General features: G+C 37.2%; 1 protein-coding gene across 4 annotated transcripts in view; it reads right to left on the reverse strand.

Annotated features, from left to right (window-relative positions):
• LOC107661689 (rap guanine nucleotide exchange factor 6-like) overlaps positions 1 to 18,566 on the reverse strand; it is a 108,545-nt gene that overhangs the window by 35,136 nt on the left and 54,843 nt on the right. For all 4 annotated transcript variants that reach the window (XM_016451415.1, XM_016451414.1, XM_016451413.1 and 1 more), the window contains 8 exons: positions 11,924 to 12,052; positions 9,121 to 9,298; positions 7,780 to 7,916; positions 5,989 to 6,147; positions 3,461 to 3,613; positions 1,026 to 1,190; positions 821 to 928; positions 75 to 278 (listed from right to left, as the gene is read on the reverse strand). In XM_016451415.1, coding sequence (XP_016306901.1) covers positions 75 to 278; positions 821 to 928; positions 1,026 to 1,190; positions 3,461 to 3,613; positions 5,989 to 6,147; positions 7,780 to 7,916; positions 9,121 to 9,298; positions 11,924 to 12,052 — 1,233 coding nt within the window. The remainder of the gene's footprint in view (positions 1 to 74; positions 279 to 820; positions 929 to 1,025; positions 1,191 to 3,460; positions 3,614 to 5,988; positions 6,148 to 7,779; positions 7,917 to 9,120; positions 9,299 to 11,923; positions 12,053 to 18,566) is intronic.

Genomic DNA, 18,566 nt, shown 5'->3' on the forward strand with positions numbered 1-18,566 from the left:
GCGCAATGTGTTCATGCTGAAATACTTATATGGTAAGTGTTGTTCAGTGCAGAGCGCGTTCCTGTAATCTGTACCTGATCTCCACGCTTGAGCCCTGCTTCTGCAGCTTTACTGGCCTCCTCCACAGTCTCCACGAAGATGCCGAAGCACCGCTCACTGCCGCCCTGAACCGTGAAGAACAGCGGAGACTCTCTGGATGGCTTCTGCAGCGTGATCTGACGACACTTGGCTTTAGCAGCACACGCGATGTTCAGCAGACGCAGATGACCCTTCATTTTCTGAGACACAATTCAATGAAACGCATATTTAAGAAATATATCCACTCCCATTTATTCATGATACTGTACATATGCTCATAATCTAAATTGCAACTTAATCATTACAAATGCATAATTACAAATATATTTAAATGGCATTACAGATTATTTCATAACAGGGGTTTATCATATGCTTGTCAGTACATTCAGCAGTACACCATATTTCAAAAACAATAATAGAAATGATTATGAAATTGCATATATATAACAAAGATGTACTTAAGTCCTACTTAAGTGGGTCAAAAAGCAACTAACAGTATTTAATATAAATGCAGTATATAAACTATAATACATTTTCATTTAACAATTTAACTAAAGTGACATTCATTCTTTTAAAGTATATCAGAGTGCTCTTTTTTTTAAAGTATGCTACTTCTTTTTCACAAGGATTTCCAGGTCTAGAAATCCCTATTTTAGAAATCCCTGATATGTCCATGTTTTTCTCGACCGTAGGAACCTTGTTTTATTGAATCAGTCTGTGTTTGTCTGATGTTGACACTCACCGAGGAGTCCAGTAACTTCTCAAAGTCCTCCAGGAACTGAGTCATGACCGGATCGCCTTCAAAGTCGTTGAAATGATTGTTTACCCACAACAACACGATTCTCGTCACCTGCGAGATCCCAAAATATGTCAAGACATGCAATCTATTATTTACCACAAAAACAACACTGTAAGAAACAGAAAGACTGATGCACACACATACTAACCGTGTCTCTGAGACTGTCCAATTTGAACCATTCCAGAAGTTTCTTGCCCACTTCCATGGGGCTGTACAGGAAGGTGCGGTACGTCAGGAGGAAGTCCTCAATGTAAGTGGGATCCACCACTGACGGTTCCTCCACCAGGTGCATGATCAGACGCTCAGGAGTGCCCTGATACAAACAACACAAGAGCACATGATAGAAAGCATGCATGCAAATAGGAACCTGCAGACAGGGTGGTTTCTATGCAGTTGCTAGGGTCTACTCTGTAACAGTGCTGGGTAGATTACTTACAAATTGTAGTTCGTTACTGATCACAAATTACATGATGAAAATTGTAGTTAGTAACGTAATCTAGGTTACTCATTTTAGGGAATGTATTTTGACTACTTTTTAGATTACTTTTTTATCTAACTTACTATTAAATGTAACATACTGATTATGAGAAGCAAACAGAAAGAAAATATATTAATTTTTTTTATATCAACATCATAAAATGCATTAAACATTACATTACACTGGGGGTTTCCCAAACTGGCCTAATGTAAGAACTGCAGAGGGACACTTGCACATTAATGTTATATTTGTTTACCTGCATGTCAATGTGACCATTAACCGACATCAGAAAACTGTAAACATGCGAATTGTTAAATTATTGGAATATAAACTTCCTCAGAGATATTTCAAGTAAATATTTTATTTTAGTGGTTTGGCTGACAAAAGCGTTTGGGAATCCCTGCATTAAATGAACAAACATTAATGAACATCAAAACACGCCCAAAGTCTTCCAGGTCTGATATATTTTAGTCCAGACTTTCAGAATCAACAGTTACTGAAGGTCACTGGATATGATGATGAGTCATTGTGTTTCACAGCTATACATCACTGGTGTTTTTAACATTTGTGAATATAATTCAAGATAAATGGTATAACACACAGTAGGATTTTGGTAATCCATAAAAAAATAACTGTAATCTGATTATAAGCATTTTAAAATGTAATATACTCTATTTAGGAGTGCTTGATTTTTAAAAATCAGATTACGTAATCCAGATTACATGTAATCAGCTACAACACAGCACTGCTCGTGACTGATGCAGACATCACGAAGAGCAGCCGTTCTCCAGAGGATCAGAAACTGACAGCAGCCGACCTGAAACTGAACGCCTCTGCTCCGCGAGCTCTGCCACCACAGATCTGACGGGTGACGGGAAGCACTGCTTCATACCAGACAAATGGGAAATGCTCAGGCTGCAAAGTCCAGTCTAGTTGAACTCACACAGTTGAGTCCTCTGCACAATGTGACTTTGCTGCAGCCTGGAATTGAACTGCTGGTTTCGTCTGGCCAGAGGAGAACTGGCCCCCCGACTGAGTCTAGTTTCTCCCAAGGTTTTTTCTCCATTCTGTCACTGATGGAGTTTTGGTTCCTTGCCGCTGTCGCCTCTGGCTTGCTTAGTTGGGGACACTTCATTTCCAGCGATATCGTTGGCTTAATTGCACAGATACTAGTTAAACTGAACTGAGCTGGATGATGACATCACTGAATTAAATGAGGAACTGCCTTTAACTGAAAATTGAGTGCTTACTACTGTCATTTTGCATCGACACAAAATTTTCCTATTTAATGCTGTAAAGTTGCTTTGACACAATCTGTATTGTTAAAAGCGCTATATAAATAAAGGTGACTTGACTTGACTTGACAGAAACCCAAGCCACTACAGGTCAATAGGGTAACATTTTAAAACTAACAGACTTCACCATACTTCCCCAGTTGATCAATCACAGCATATTAAGACATTACATTTACAAGTTTTTAGAAATGTCATATGTAAAGGAGACTTTATCTAATTAAATTATGTATGCACTAATTTGCATACATTTCCAGAACTCTGAACATTGGATAAAAAACAGGTTCAAAGTTCTTGCTTGATTTTGTTGACATATTAAAGGTTTTTTGCAGAGAGGATTTTGGATTAATCTATTTATCACTCCGTAAATCAAAAAATACTGTCAACAGTCAGAAAAAAATAAATCCTCATCATGTTTTTAGATATAAAATGTTATGTACAGTACATCAGGTGTTATATACATATATGAACAAACCCCTCTATAAAAAACTTCAGAATAGAGATAGGAATAAAATGGTAGTTTGTTGTATGTAAGAGCTGCTGAAGTGGAGAAATAGCTCACGGCCTTTAAAGATATGTACTGAAACTGAAATCTACAGATATAGATAAAGATAAAGCATAAAATGTGTATTTTGGATGTTAAGTTAAGTCAGGTTTTAAACCTTGATCTGATGTGATCAAGGGCCATCTATACCAAGGCTTTATCTTGGGTTAGTGTCTCAATGTAATCAGCATTAAACCGACTGCTGACAAGACCTTACATCAGCAGCCCAAAACAATGATCGATTCGAAACTACGGTGACTCTTCCTCACCTTAATGACGATGTGGCCCTTCCTGGTGCCGCTGCGGTCCAGCTCTCGGTGCTCCTTCACCATGACGATCTCGCCCTCCTCCTCCACCTTGTGTGTGTTCTTCTCCACATGGTTGAGGATGCGGCAGTAGTCCTCTTGTGCGATGCACACAAACTGGTCCACAACAACATGAGGAAGAGCAATGAACTGATAGTAGAGCAGGAGGTTAGTCTGCACCACACACGGGTACTCATAGCACCAACTCATGAGTGGAGCGCGCTCAGTGCAACGTGTCTAAGAGGATGTGCGTGAGCGCCGGACTCACGCCGTAAGAGGAAGTTAAGGTGGAGACTTTATTTTAGGGAATCAGCAGTGTTGCTATATCAGGAGGCATTTGCATGCGGACCCTGACCACAGCACTGTGTGACATGACAGTGATAACACTGCTCACTCCCAACTCTTGACTGAAGTGTAAGTATGCAGACATTTAACGGGACATGAACCACCCAATAATCAGATATGGATAAACTGTCCCGCAACATTTGATATTCCTATCTCTTGGACTTCATTACGCACTGATCTGTTTGTCGTTAAGTTGAAAACCAGCACTAGTCAATGTCAAAATGTTTGAGATGGCCAATCAAATCAAAGAAGGCGGGCTTTTCTGTTCACAGAAGTCAAGCATGATTTCCAGTGTGATGCCCCAAAGTGTACGAGATGAGATGTACGTTTCATGACAGAAATATTTAACACCTGACAGTTATATACAGTGATGCAAACTAGCTGACACTGAAATTGAAAATATATCGCTTATTACATGTGTTTCATGTAATGTAACATGCAATTGATGCGTCATTTGAAAAAACGTTACATTTATGCATTTAACAGAAGCTACTTGCATTGCATTCAAGGTATCAGTTTTTATTGGTTCATGCATTCCCTGGGAATTGAACCCATGACCTTGTTTATTATTTAACTTTCAGTCAGTTCCTTTCACTAAGCTATTAAGTGATTTCAGAAGATTTTAGTATGCAGCTTCTTCAAAATGTTTCCAGGATCATTCAATCATTCAGGTTTGGATCAACTTGAAGGTTAGTACTTCCACAAACATTTTATTTCAACAAGAAAGGTGCGTGACGAGGATGTAGAGGGAAACTGCGAGGGTTTGTGAAACTGAGAGTGTTTTAACATGTGCGTTGTGATGCAGACCAATGAGAAGTTCACAAAGGTGGTTTGTGCTGCACATTAAAGAGATAGTTCACCCAAAAATGAACATTCACCTTCATGTTGTTCCAAATGTCAAAGCTGTTTGGACCCCAATGACTTTCAAAATATCCTCCCTGCTTTTGTATTTTTATGTCTGACTTAGAATTTTGACTTGTCTGATAATTCTTTTTTTTTTTTATGTTAGTTTCAACTTTGTCATAATTTTGTCTTTATCTCATAATTGTTACTTTTTATCTCATAATTATGACAATGTGTTATGTTTTCAGCATTATCTCAATTACAACTTAAAGGGATAGTTCACCCAAAAATTAAAATTATGTCATTAATTACCCACCCTCGTGTCGTTCCAAACCCGCAAAACCTTCGTTCATCTTCGGAAAACAAATTAAGATATTTTTGATGAAATTCGAGAGCTCTCTGACCCTCCATAGACAGCCAGGGTCCTACCACAGTCAAGGCACATAAAAGTAGTAAGGACGTCGTTAAAATGGTCCATGTGACATCAGTGGTTCAACCGTAATTTTACGAAGCTACGAGAATACTTTTTGTGTGCAAAGAAAATGAACCACTGATGGTCTTACTGGTTTGGAACGACATAAGGGTAATTAATGACAGAATTTTCATTTTTGGGTGAACTAACCCTTTAATATGATGTCATTTTGACTTTTTATCTCATAATTAATACATAGTATTTCAGCATTTTGAATTTATCTTATAATTATGACAGTTTGTCATGATTTGGAATTTATCTCATAATTACAAGATAATTATCTCATAGCACATGTTGCCATATGGCTACACCATGCGGTAGAGGGTTAAATACGTTTTTAGAAAGTAGTGCAGCTGCTTAGTTTACGGGGTTTCCGGGGTAACGGCTGCATTTCTGCAGTTTAGCGCTATCTGCTGTCAGAGAGAGAGTGAATGTGCACTTTCATTCAGAGCGTCTCTCACGTGTTCAGCCATGCGCTTCTCATCCGTGCTAGTTTACATCAGAGTGTGCATTTGTCTTTCACGCAGCATACAGCAGTGTTGTGCATTGTGACCAGTTGATGGGGAAAATATTCTTAAAATGCATTAAAAAAATCGGAATAATTTGTAATAAATAATTATTCACGGTATTTTGAAGTGCCCACGATAACAATATCGTGCATATTCATTACCGTGATATATCGCATTACCGAATACCGGCACGTCTAATTATGACTTTGTATCTCATAATTCTGATTTGTTTCATAATGACTTTCTTAATCTCATAATTCTGATTTACCAAAGCATGATTTTCTTCTTACGTGGCAGAAATGAGCTTGCATACATGCTCTCACCTGGCAGTCATCTCCTTTAGTGCACACAACCCCGTTCATGAACTGTCTGTCTAGAGATGGTGAGATTCCGAAGCTGTTGCCCATGCACAGGATCTCTGTTCGGCCGTCTCCATAGCTGATCTCTACAGCACCATTCAGGATCACGTACCACAGGTCCAGCTGCAAACACAACAGTGCACTATGATCACACAATCGACGTCAAATGAGTTTTATGCATGTCAGATCGGTTGTTACAGACGCTGGTATTGTGGTAAACAACAGTTGAGATGGCATTCCAGGGATCATGTCGATAAGCTCTAGACATTTTTACTCGATAAGGATTAATCTAACAGCAGAAATAAATGCGCTAACAGCAGTCAGTGTTTATCACTAATAGAATAACTCTGCATGTTCTGCATGCGAATGAATGGCGCAGTTTCGTCTGATACACAAACTCAAACACACGTGATGCTCACGGTGATTTATGAGAACATGAAAACGTGAACTTCATCTCCACAGCTGCCCTGGGAGTCACTTCACAAGCTTTTCACCATTTCATTTGAGAAAAACTACCGTAAAATACACACTGACACTGAAAGTAAAACTGAAAGACCTTTACATGAACCCATCAAAATAAAAGTCTAGTTTAACTTAAAGAAATTATGACAGAAATATATTACCATTGTATACTAAAATGTAAATCTCAAGTAATAATAATAATAATTTTAATATCATACAATCAAGGTATTTAACTTATACAGTTAAACAGTGTTGTTGTGCAGCATTTTATTTGACAAAAAATTTAAATGCAATGTTTGTTGTAAATTATGTTTTCATTACATTTTAAAAGATTAATTAAAGTTTTATTAATTCATTTAATTAGACACCATTTTTAAATTTGTATTGAATCATCCAGTAAAAAATAGAAGGGAAAACAGAATTTAGGGGAAAATAAAACAGATGTCACGGGACCCTAAATTAAAAGGAAGCTCTGTGGAGTTTAATTGTGAACAGTTTATCTTCACATTCATTCACAATGAACGTGGAAAGCACGTGGAAAGCATTTCCCCTCAAATTTCCACTATCGTGCTAAATATCGATATTGTATGATATGGAAATAAATATTGCGATAATATTTTTGGCCATATCGCCCAGGTTGAAAAGGTGAAGTGCCTCCGTTCATGTGAAAATGTGTGTGTGTGTGAATCTGCTGAAATATCTTGACCTTTGCTTCCACTCCATTTGTTTCTGTCTCCTTCTCATCCACACAGAAGCGTGTTTGTCTCGTTGACCTTTACAGTAGCCCACACACAAATAACACGGCTAAACGTCTCTGTGCGCTTCCCCTCTCAGCTCTTCTTTAAACTTATTTATGACATGCTTCAAAGTGTTTTCCTGTGGTCCGACACCTAACATAATTACTTAGTTTCATGACAGACTGCTCAACCTCAAAAAAACACATAGTGCTCTTTAGAGGGCTGCATTGTCACCACCAAGTCACTCATGTACCTTAAAATCTCAAATGATTCTCTTCTTTCTCTTAATCACGTCTATGTGTATGAAATGTGCTGTAAAAATAAACCGACCCTGTCTAAAATAACAGTCCAGATCTCTGAATAAAGGAACGTCAGATCATCACAGATCAATGTTTTGTCAGTTTTGGGGCTCATGACTGTGTGAGTAAGATTTGTTTTTATGCCATACATTTGCATTTAAAGCACTTAAATCGAATTCATAAAGCGTGTGAATGGTAATTGAATCGATTCTACCAGCCCTACTAGTACTAGTGATGCTGACATGGCATGTCTCTACCTCCTGTTTGTCCTGAAGAATGATGGTGCCTTCCTGTTCCACCACCTCGAACATCATGACCCGACACAGCTCCCTCCTGACGGACATGGTCATGTTAGCGAAAGCCGGCAGCTGATGCATGAACTCCAGGAGCTGCTCTGTAGAGAGAGATGTTGATGAGTGCGATGTTTGCTTTACATTTGGACTAAAAAAAGCACAAGAACTGATTACTGTGTATGCAGTAAATGAACTCCGTTAGCGTTACACTATTTGGCATTGTGACATATTTCGTGACTATTATGTGCAACCCCCTCTTTGTCCTGATTTTCAAACACATTTTTGATTCCAGTAAGCAAGAGCACTTAAACAGGGTTTCTGCAGCTTTCATGAAAGTAAATGTACAACTTTTTAAAGAGCTTTTTAAGACCAAGTAAAGAAAATGTGAAGAATTAATTGAAGGGAACGCAATACGTCAATGTTCTCCGAATATAAATGTCTAAAGAGCAGGCAATGATCTGAATTAGTAATACTTCAAAGTTTGAAAACACAACTTCCTACTGATTACTTTTTAATTAATTTTTTTTAATTAAAAAAAGTTTAAGCTTAATAGCTTAGAAAAAACTTAATTAAAAATATATTATTAATAAATTATAATTAATAAATGATTAATAATAGGAATAAATTATTTTCTAACAGTATAAGTCTTTACTATCACTTTATCACTTTTTAGCAATTTAACACATCTTTGCTGAATAGAAGTATTAATTTCTTTCAAAAAAAAAAGAAGAAAAAAAATTCAAATTTTTTATTAAGCAGCACAACTGCTGATAATAAATCAGCATATTAGAAAGATTTCTGAAGGATCATGTGACACTGAAGACTGAAGTAATGATGCTGATGAAAATTCAGCTTTGCATCACAGGAATAAATTATATTTTAAAGCATATTAAAATAGAAAACTGTTATTTTAAATTGCAATAATATTTCACAATATTACTTTTTTCTGTATTTTTGATCAAATAAATGCAGCCTTGATGAACAGAAGAGACTTCTACAGTTCTCAAAAAAACAAGACTTCATTTTGCATCTCAAGTAAATGTATCTCGATTTAAAGGATGTTTAGATATTTGAATCCGAAAGCAATGCAAAAATACTGAAGAAGACATTAATTTAATGGATATTAATTTTTAGCAATGCGTGCAACATTTAATGCCACGCCTTTATCAATCTGAGACTTTCCGCTCTGATTTAAGACCTTTTTAGGCCTTAATTTGTGGAATGGTGAATGTGCACTGAATATCAACTTAAGACCTGCAGAAACCCTGTTGTCTGTTCTCCTTCATCAACAACCAAGCGCTTTACCGATGTCGTCATCGGTCCGATCCACCGCATCCTTCTCTAGACACTCTCGCACCAGATCTCTGCCCAGAAGAGCCTCCGAGGAGCGCTCGATATCTTCATCCTCCTCCTCTTCCTCAGAGTCCACAGGAGCTTCGGGGAGGCCGGACAGATCCACGTCTCCCATCTCGCTCTCGGTGGCCTGCGGAGGAACAAACAGCATTGATTGCGGCTGCTCAGTTTTAGGAAAGGAAATCACATTGGACTCCTGCTTTCACTGCTATTCAGCACTTCCTTTCTCATTAATGTCAATGTAATCTCTGCTAAGAAGGGACTTTTGAGAAACTTTCACGAGATGCTGTGGATGCAAATATCAGGTCTGATGCTGCGTTTGCATGCTTTCCTGTCATGAGCCGCATGTGCAGCGCTGCAGATATTAAACTGCATCTCATAGCACTGTGTCTGTCATGTGTTTAGTGGCTTGTAGTGCATGTGTGTAATGAAGATGAATGGAGTGTAACACCTGTTCTGGAACTGATATCAGACCTTTCATTAAAAGGTTACATTAAAGATTTGACTTGTGTTCTTTCATCCAAACCTATGAATATTCAGCAGTGTAAAAATACAATGTAAATGCACATCATGCATGTGAACAATGCGATACAGTATATAACACACAGTAGTTTTTTTCCCCCACATCTCTCTGACCAACAAAACATGTGAACACCAAAGGGAGTCGACACACTCCTAATGCATCTTCCCTTTCAATAATCATCTGATTCATATTTAATCATACAAATCATAAACCTCTTATTCACTGTGAGGATTCAGACAGATCGGATTTTGTTGGTGTTGCCAAATATCTAATTTCACCAGTAATTAAATCATGGCGTGCCATTATCATGCCATTAAAATGTATTTAAAATACATCTGCATATAATCCGTGAATGTACATATATGTCTGACATCATTCAGTATTTTCAGAATTATGAAAATGTATCATTCTTTTGTCAGTGGAAATCCAATTCCTTATTGTGTACTTCATTGAAAAATCCAGCTGGTTAAGATTTACAAGCATAGGAACGGTTCATTCCATTTGAACACTTTGTTTAGTATCATGATTGTATTGATTTGTGATTTATTCAGCATTGTGCATCAACCCGAACTGATCTGTGAATTCACTATCGTCCATCAAATCAAACACAATATTGGTTCAGCTGATGAATCGGTCTTGACCATTTCGAGATATCAGCATCAGATGATGATCGTCATGCTCATGCAGAATCAAAATGTACTGTCAAACAAATGTTCATTTAATGTCATCCTTCGACTGTATTTTTTATGAGCATCAGCACCCTGCTCGTACATCACACATCAGCATTGGCCAAAACACAAACCTTTATATAAGCCATTTATTCTTCATCAAGATTATGATTTATAACTGATCAGATCAGTCACTAATCTATGATCATTGGTCAAAAAAATATGTATGAAAGAAACTGCAGATAGCAGAGCTGCAGTTGAGACAGGAAGGACAGAAAAGGCACATATTACTGAGAAAGTCAAAGAGGAACCAGAACTCAATAGCGTGTCACAAGCACCTTCTGTGCGTTTCATACAGAGACTCGAAGTGATATGTGATATGTTCGTATAATGACAGAACGTCTCGATTACGTATGGTAACCCTCGTTCCCTGAAGGAGGGAACGGAGACGTCACGTCGGATGACCGACGAAAGTGCATTGGCTCGTTTAGTTTACACTCGAAGTAGATTGGTCTCTCTAAGCGAGATCCCAATTTCGTCGGTCATCCGACGTGACGTCGAGAGTGACCGACTGAAAGGGAACTGTCATTAAACTGTTTAAAGATCAAAATTTTAACAGCTTCTTTTCATTTAAAGTTTACAAACAAAAATGCTGATTGAATTAGAACACATATGGCACTATTACCCATTATTTATTGTTATTCAAATGTGTCATTTGTTTTTGTGTGTTACAGACAACAAATAGTTTTTCTTCAAATGTGAAATACGTGTATGTATTTTCTTGGATTGAAATATATGGAGGGCATAATATATATTTAAATGCTTTTAAAAATATATTTGGTAACACTTTACAATAAGGTTCATTAGTTATCATTAGTTAACTACTTTAGTTAACATGAACTAAGCATGAACTATACTTCTACAGCATTTATTAATCTTAGTTCATGTTAACTTCAACACATTAGTTAACATGAACAATACTTCTACAGCATTTATTATTCTTAGTTAATGTTCATTTCAGCATTTACTAATGCATTATTGAAATCACAAGTTGTGTTTGTTAACATTAGTTAATGCACTGTAAACTAACATGAACAAACAATGAACAACTGTATTTTTATTAACTAACATTAACAAAGATTAATAAAGAGTGTAATAAATGTAGTGTTCATTGTTCGTAACTAATGTTAGCGAATGACACATTGTAAAGTGTTGTCATATATTTTCAAAAATATACAAAAAATAGTAAAAATATAAATATTGGTACAAAATATATTCACATAAATATTTTTTGAATTATATTTTAGCAAATATATTTCTGTATATTTTAAATTATACATTTAAAAAATATATTTTATTTATTTTTTTTTTTTTTGCCATATGGGAAATTCTTTTTCCACAATTTAGATACTTTGGACTGTCAGTTCAAAATACTGATTCAATAATTCGTTTGATCAATCAAAAGTGCTCACAGAAAAAGGTTCACGTACTTTCAAACTCTGACTCAGAATCAAGTCTGAGCACTGAGCGCTCGTCAGGTGATCAGGAGAAGAAGTGGCCGTACCTGGTAGATGTCTGATAGGCTGCTGCTCCCCGAGTCACTGGCGATGCTGCATCCTGATTGGCTGGGAGGCATGTGCATCTGCTGGTGGGCGTGGTCTGTCAGGTGCATCTTGCTGAGGTCACCAGGAAGCTGTGCGGACAAGACAGGAAGTGAGAAATGTTGAATTGAGGACATCATTTATAATGCAGCTCATGAGTGACCTGTCCGCCGCTGAATGTGAGTGAGGAAAATACGCCAGCTTCAAAAAAGAGAGAGAACAACTCTAAAGGTCTGTTTACACAAAGAACGACTACTTTAAAGCTGAGGTATTTAATTAACGTTTCAACAGGTCCGGTCTCTATATTTCCTTCCCAGCAGAGGTACGGACAATACTGTTTAGGAAAAGTTATACATTTCTATCTGTGCAGAAGCAGTGCTTTGTAAAAGGAAAAAATACTAAACATCAAAGATGAGGATATTGGGCCCCAAGAGCCAAAGCAACTGATGTTTCATCAGCTGAGCCCAATTAGATATGAATATTAAAAGCTAAGATCAGACGTTTTATACGGGATATTATTATTTTTATATTTCGATGCCCGTGTGACTGAGAAAAGAGACTGTATGGAGCTTCAGGGTCATTTTTAAGTCATTTTTATATTTTTGCTTAAAATATAACTAAAAACAAACAATGTACATAATAATCCAAATGCTCTCATCATGAATAGAAAACAAAGTTAACAAGTCATTTCAAAATTTTAGTTGTCTTTCCTTGCCATCTGCAAATAATTTTAAGTATAACATTGTTTACTATGAAATTCTCTTAACATGCTGATTAATCATGCTATATGTAGATGAAAACTTTTAGTCAGAAGCCAGGCATATTAGATCTGTCAGAGTGTGACAGATACAAATAATTTATGCAAAAGCAATTCATGCGTTTGCTGCATTCTTGTTTCCTGCAGTGTTTTAGCAAAAGTGTTTCACTGTGTTTAAATGCAACTGTTGTTAAAATAAACACCATCATCTGAAGCTCTTTTAGCGCTTTCCATTTATAGCAGGGGAGAGAAGCAACACACACACACAGAGCGGAAAGGGTTTGAATAAAATGCGTACCAGAAACGAGCCTGAGCACTTGTGGTGTGTACTGCTCTTCCCACAAACCTTAGGATGTGTTACAAATGCAAATATTTATCATCTTTTCTTACATTTTTCCATGTAAAATCATCACGTAGTTGATCAAGAGTTAAACAGAGGAGCTGTTGATGAGAGTGCAGGTGCGTCAGGCCTTTCATCCTGTGAATGAGCCGGACAGCTGTGTAAAGGGCATCCGTGATTCGTAACTGTGGCATAAGGGCAAACGAGAGGCGCTGCTAATTGCTGCAGTCGTACTGTGCTTGCTCACACGAGGGTCTCTCCCCGGCACCTCAATTAATGATGCCGGGAGATTAAATATGAATGAGCCAGACTCCAGGATTCACGCACGACTGACGCGCTGATGCACGATCACCTGGATGGAAATGCATGGTATTCACATAAACGGTGTGTTTGAGCCTCACTGTAATACTCAGAGATACACATACTGAGGCTAATTAAGAAGGAAGAGATGTTTTTATGAGGAGGCTTTATGGGACATAACTCAGGGGTGCTGAGAGACGTTGTCCTTGTGGGAACTCCACTGAATTATTCATTCGTCCCACCACGCTCACGTCTAGACTAGACAGCATTCAGACTGACCATCACTTCAACAGGACGATTTGTGTGTGATGCCCTCTGTGTTTTCTACCATTTTATATGTTTGATGATAGTAATGGTTTAGTATTAGATTAAAAAAATGGCCTCATTAAAGGTAAAATGCAAGTGAAAACAATATCCAGGGCAAATGCTGGCCTTAATACAACAGTAAAAAGGGTAAAACAGCAGACAGAGAGTTTGAAAGCAGAAATGTCGAGCTGCATTACCTGAATTAAAGTGTAAATAAAGTTCACATGTGCAAGTCGGGCAGTCCGTCACAGGTTCAGAATAAATGAAAAAATGTTTTCACTTCTCATAATAACATAATGTCTCTATCGTTGTGTTTTGTGATATCGCTTTGACGAAGCATCTGTCATAAAATCTAATTTGCGATGTGCTTTGTGCGCTTATCAAATGGCAAAAGGCTGCAATGTAATGAAGTATATATAGTCTGTTGCGCTGTGTTTCAGAGTGAAGCGCAGCACTGTTTTCATTTACACATGAGCAGCTCATGTTTTCAGCATCTCTGAACAGCTTGATTCACAGTGAACACAGTGGTATTGTTATTATTCAGTGTGGATTATTATTATTAGGGGTTCAAGTGCGTAGCAAAAAGTATGTGTCGGATTCAAAAACGGTAGTGAAATTTTCGGCTATTTCGGATTTTTTTGAAAAACCTATTTTTGGGAATTGGTACTGGGTTTTACACTCAACCTCAATAAAAAGAGCAGTACAATTCTCTGGACTGTCTAGGCCAAAAATTATCAAAAAATGTTTTGATAATTTGAACTTTGAACTTTTGCATATGGACAGCTATAACAGGATAATTTCAAAATATGGTCTTTACCTAGTGTACCCAAAAGCCTATGAATTCTAAAGGAAAACTCAAAACTTCACAAAATCAAGCAAGTTAATGCATCATATGCTTCTAAACAAGCATGCAAAATTTTATGGAGATCGGGCAAAAGTTGGTGCTATAACAGCTAAAAAGGCAAAACAATTACTATATTCCTGCAGTAAATTCCCTGAAATTACCATTATAACCACTAGATGGCAGAAGAGGGGCACTAATGGGCTCATTCAACTCACTAATAATAGGTTTTGCTGCTGGATTTATATTCAGACATTATAAAATCACTGATACAACATTTAAAATAGTTTACCACTTCATTTGCACTGAGGTATCACTGTTGCATATGCCACACTACAGCAAGTGAAAGTAAGCAGGTTTATTGTGTTCGTTGGTAAGTGTCATGTGTGAGTGTTGTAACCGTATGTCTGAGTGAATGACAGCTGATGCACTTCCTGTTCATTTATACAGAAAAGCAGGCGCTCTAAGGTTAAAAAAATGCAAAATACAGAGAATAATTAATTAATTAATTAATTAATCTAAATAATTACAATGCTGATTTCATTCATTTAATTAATCATAGATTAATCGCACATCGATTTGGCTGAGAAATTATTTCACACATATTTCACATTAAGGAAAAAAATGAGGGATGAGACGTTTTTTGTTATCTCTAGCAGCTCACACACGCTCCATAGACATGCTCCATTAATACACACATCAACGATTTAATGATGCGAACACAAGCAGATCACGGATCGGATCATGAAGCAGGACTCAGACACAAACTGTGCCATTTGCTGTCCGGCAGGCCTGGTGTCCAGCTGCATTAGTGCTGCATGTGAATGGAGGCTGAATCACGTTAGACGCTTCTTCCTGCACTAATTCACCGGGAGTGAGCGCTCTCATAAATGAGCCCTGCAGTGTGCAGCTATGATCAATGCAGCGCATGTTCAATGCCATTACAGCAGAGGAGAGCCTTGCAGCACACGCATTAAACTCTGAGTGAACCAGACCAACACTGACCTCCCCAAACCAACACACGCACCCCTAAACACAGTATTACACTAGACATGAATCATGTGTGCTGTTGAGGAGAATGCGCTGCTACTTTACTAAGTGATCAGATGCACCAAACAGCTGCTGGTCCCCATTGACTTCCATAGTATGGAAACAAATACTATGGAGTCAATGGGGACCAGAAACTGGTTACCAACATTCTTCAGAATATATTTTTTAAAGAAACTCATACAGGTTTGGACAACTTGAGGGAGAGTAAATGATGTCAGAATGTTTATTTTTGGGTGAACCATCCCTTTAACGTCTCCATGCTTTTTCTATAAAGAAACAGAATGTTAAAGGAAATTCTAGAAAATAATAATTTTGAACTTTTTGCAAATAATATTTTAAAATATGCTCACTTTTACTCTTATTTGTGAGTTCAGTATGTCAAAAACCCAAAATGTTTCATGTCTAGTCACATTCAGTTAGGAATTACATGAATCACGTAAATGCTATATATTTTCAATTCAAAATGGCACAATTTGAGAAAAAGTAAAGTAGTTTGCATCAATGGATTTTATATTGGATATAATAATAATATATATATATTTTTTTTTTTTGTATAGCGCCTTTAAAAGGGTTCTTTCTCAAAGCGCTTTACAACACAAGCAAACACAACAATCCAAATTAGAACACAAAAATACAGAATGACAATCAGTTAAAAGCAAGTCGTAAATAGAACGGATATGAACATTTCTATCGTAAAACAGTTGTGAAATATTAAATGTTTCACTACTTCCAGTTAAAACAGATGCTTCGAGCTGGAATTTGTGCTTTGCCTCTGTGAACAGTAAACTCCGCCTACTTTTCAATCATTTTGACATTGACGAGCGCTGTTACACCCAGCACAGGCAGACCAGCCTAAAAATGTAACGTTTAAACCTTTTTGTCATCCTGACAACAAACAAATCACTGCAAAATGGAGGGCAGCAGAGCAGTGCAAGATTTTCAGATTTTGGAGGGACAGTTTGGCCATTTCTAATTATTGGGGGGAACTATGGTGGATACGGACCTGGTTTAATGTTTAAAAATTAGGGAATTAAGACAGCCAATTGCTGTACTGTTATTTTTTTAAACTCTATAAATACTATATTTTCTATCTTACAGTCAAATACTACAATAGTACTATTTCTTATTTTGAAAAATATTTTATTTAGTAATTCTAATAATAATAATAATAACGATCCCTACAAACGAGCATAGCAAGCCTGAAACATTTTTAACTAAACTGCATTTTAAATTGCCACTTTTATTGGAAAAAACACAACTACATTTCACAGTAAAAACAGCTTAAGCATCTAAGCAACTGCATAGCAATACCCCAGCAACCACCTACAACAACTCATCATGCCAGAACGTTTTGCATGGGCACAACAGACAGACAGACAGATGGTATGTTTGTATTTAAGGCAGTGCTATCCAGGGGCAAACAAGGTGCCAACTTACACCATGTGAGCACTGTGAACAGAGCAGCCATATGGCACCCTGCCCTATCCGTACGCTCCACGAGCAAAGCCCAAGCTCTTCCTTACAAAGAGACACTCGATGTCAGACCTCCAACCTGAACCTAGAATCAACTGCATGACGTCACACACTCATGGCATGATTAAGGCTGATCTGATCCCATCTGCCTTCACACAACAAGTATAGGAAGATCAAAAGCTAATGATTCGGGATGGGAATCACAGATGCATCCCGAACACACCGAGTACACACCAGCATGTGTCTGCTGCGGAGGTTTAATAAAGGGAACACTGTCCTTCTATGAATGAGCGAAAACCAAAGCATATAGCCTATTGATGGAAACAGATGACTATAATGGGCACTGAAGGACTGAAGGCCAATGTTTAACTTATATACGGCCTGAGAAAACCATGTTCTTGATGAGAACAGGCCATCTTTCGTCAATTGGTTTTACAGTTTATCTTGTTGCTGTTGTGAACTCAGTCATAAAAGACTATTTAGTCCAAAGCATCACTCGTTACATGTGGAGTCGTTTCAGAGAGCAAGCAACCTTTCTTTCAAATAAAAGATGTGCTCTTACCATCTGAATATTATCCAAACAGATGCTGAGAGCTTTTAGCTGCTCTATCCTGGGAGGTTTAGGGTGTCATGTTGACAGGAAGGTTAGGCGATCAGGATCAATACACTCAGCATTAGCCTCGACACGTTCCGTTCCATCGTTAAATTATGAGTCAAGGCAAATGCTGCACTTTGAGAGAGCAGCTTACCTCCACTTCTTGTTACTCACCAGATCTGCTGACTGAAAGAAAATCTATGAGTGAAAGCGTGACCATCGGCAAAGCACAACAAAAACAAAGGTCAGAGCCTCCAAAATTTTTTACCATCGGGTTTGGTAAATGTTAAGAAATGGTGCACGTACAGAAGTGTAATGATGGATTTGCATCTTCACATGTTTACGCTGCAGTCGTTTAGTACTGAATGTATTTATTATTATAGGTAACTAAAACTAAAACTATGAAAAACGTTTAAAGTAAATTAAACCTATAATCTATAAAAACCCAAAATCTATAAAAAAAACTTTTCCAAGTTAGTTTAGCTTGATGTACTAAAAGAAATCAATCTGCAATAAATAAAAACTACATAGAAATCAAACAAAACGAATAAAAATGGCAAAAACACACAACTAAATTATGAAAACTTCAACTAAAATGACCTAATACGATTTCAAAATAGAACTAATCAAATGTATACCTTGAATGCAATGCAAGTCGCTCTGAATAAAAGCATCTGCTAAATGCATACATGTAAATGTATATAGTAACTCTGTGTGAGAAACAGACTAAAATGTAAATATTAATAAAAACTATAATAGCATTTAAATAAAACTAAAATAACACTGGTTTGCATGATGTCACATGCATTCTTATCAAAACGTGCTCGCATGAAGTGGCGTTTTGGATCTGGGGCCGTAACACAGGATACGTTTGTGCAGTGTTGGGGGTAACGCATCACAAGTAACGCGAGTTACGTAATCAGATTACTTTTTTCAAGTAACTA

Source organism: Sinocyclocheilus anshuiensis, unplaced genomic scaffold, assembly GCF_001515605.1.
Source record: "Sinocyclocheilus anshuiensis isolate Anshui unplaced genomic scaffold, SAMN03320099.WGS_v1.1 scaffold207, whole genome shotgun sequence".
Classification (NCBI taxonomy): Eukaryota; Metazoa; Chordata; class Actinopteri; order Cypriniformes; family Cyprinidae; genus Sinocyclocheilus; species Sinocyclocheilus anshuiensis.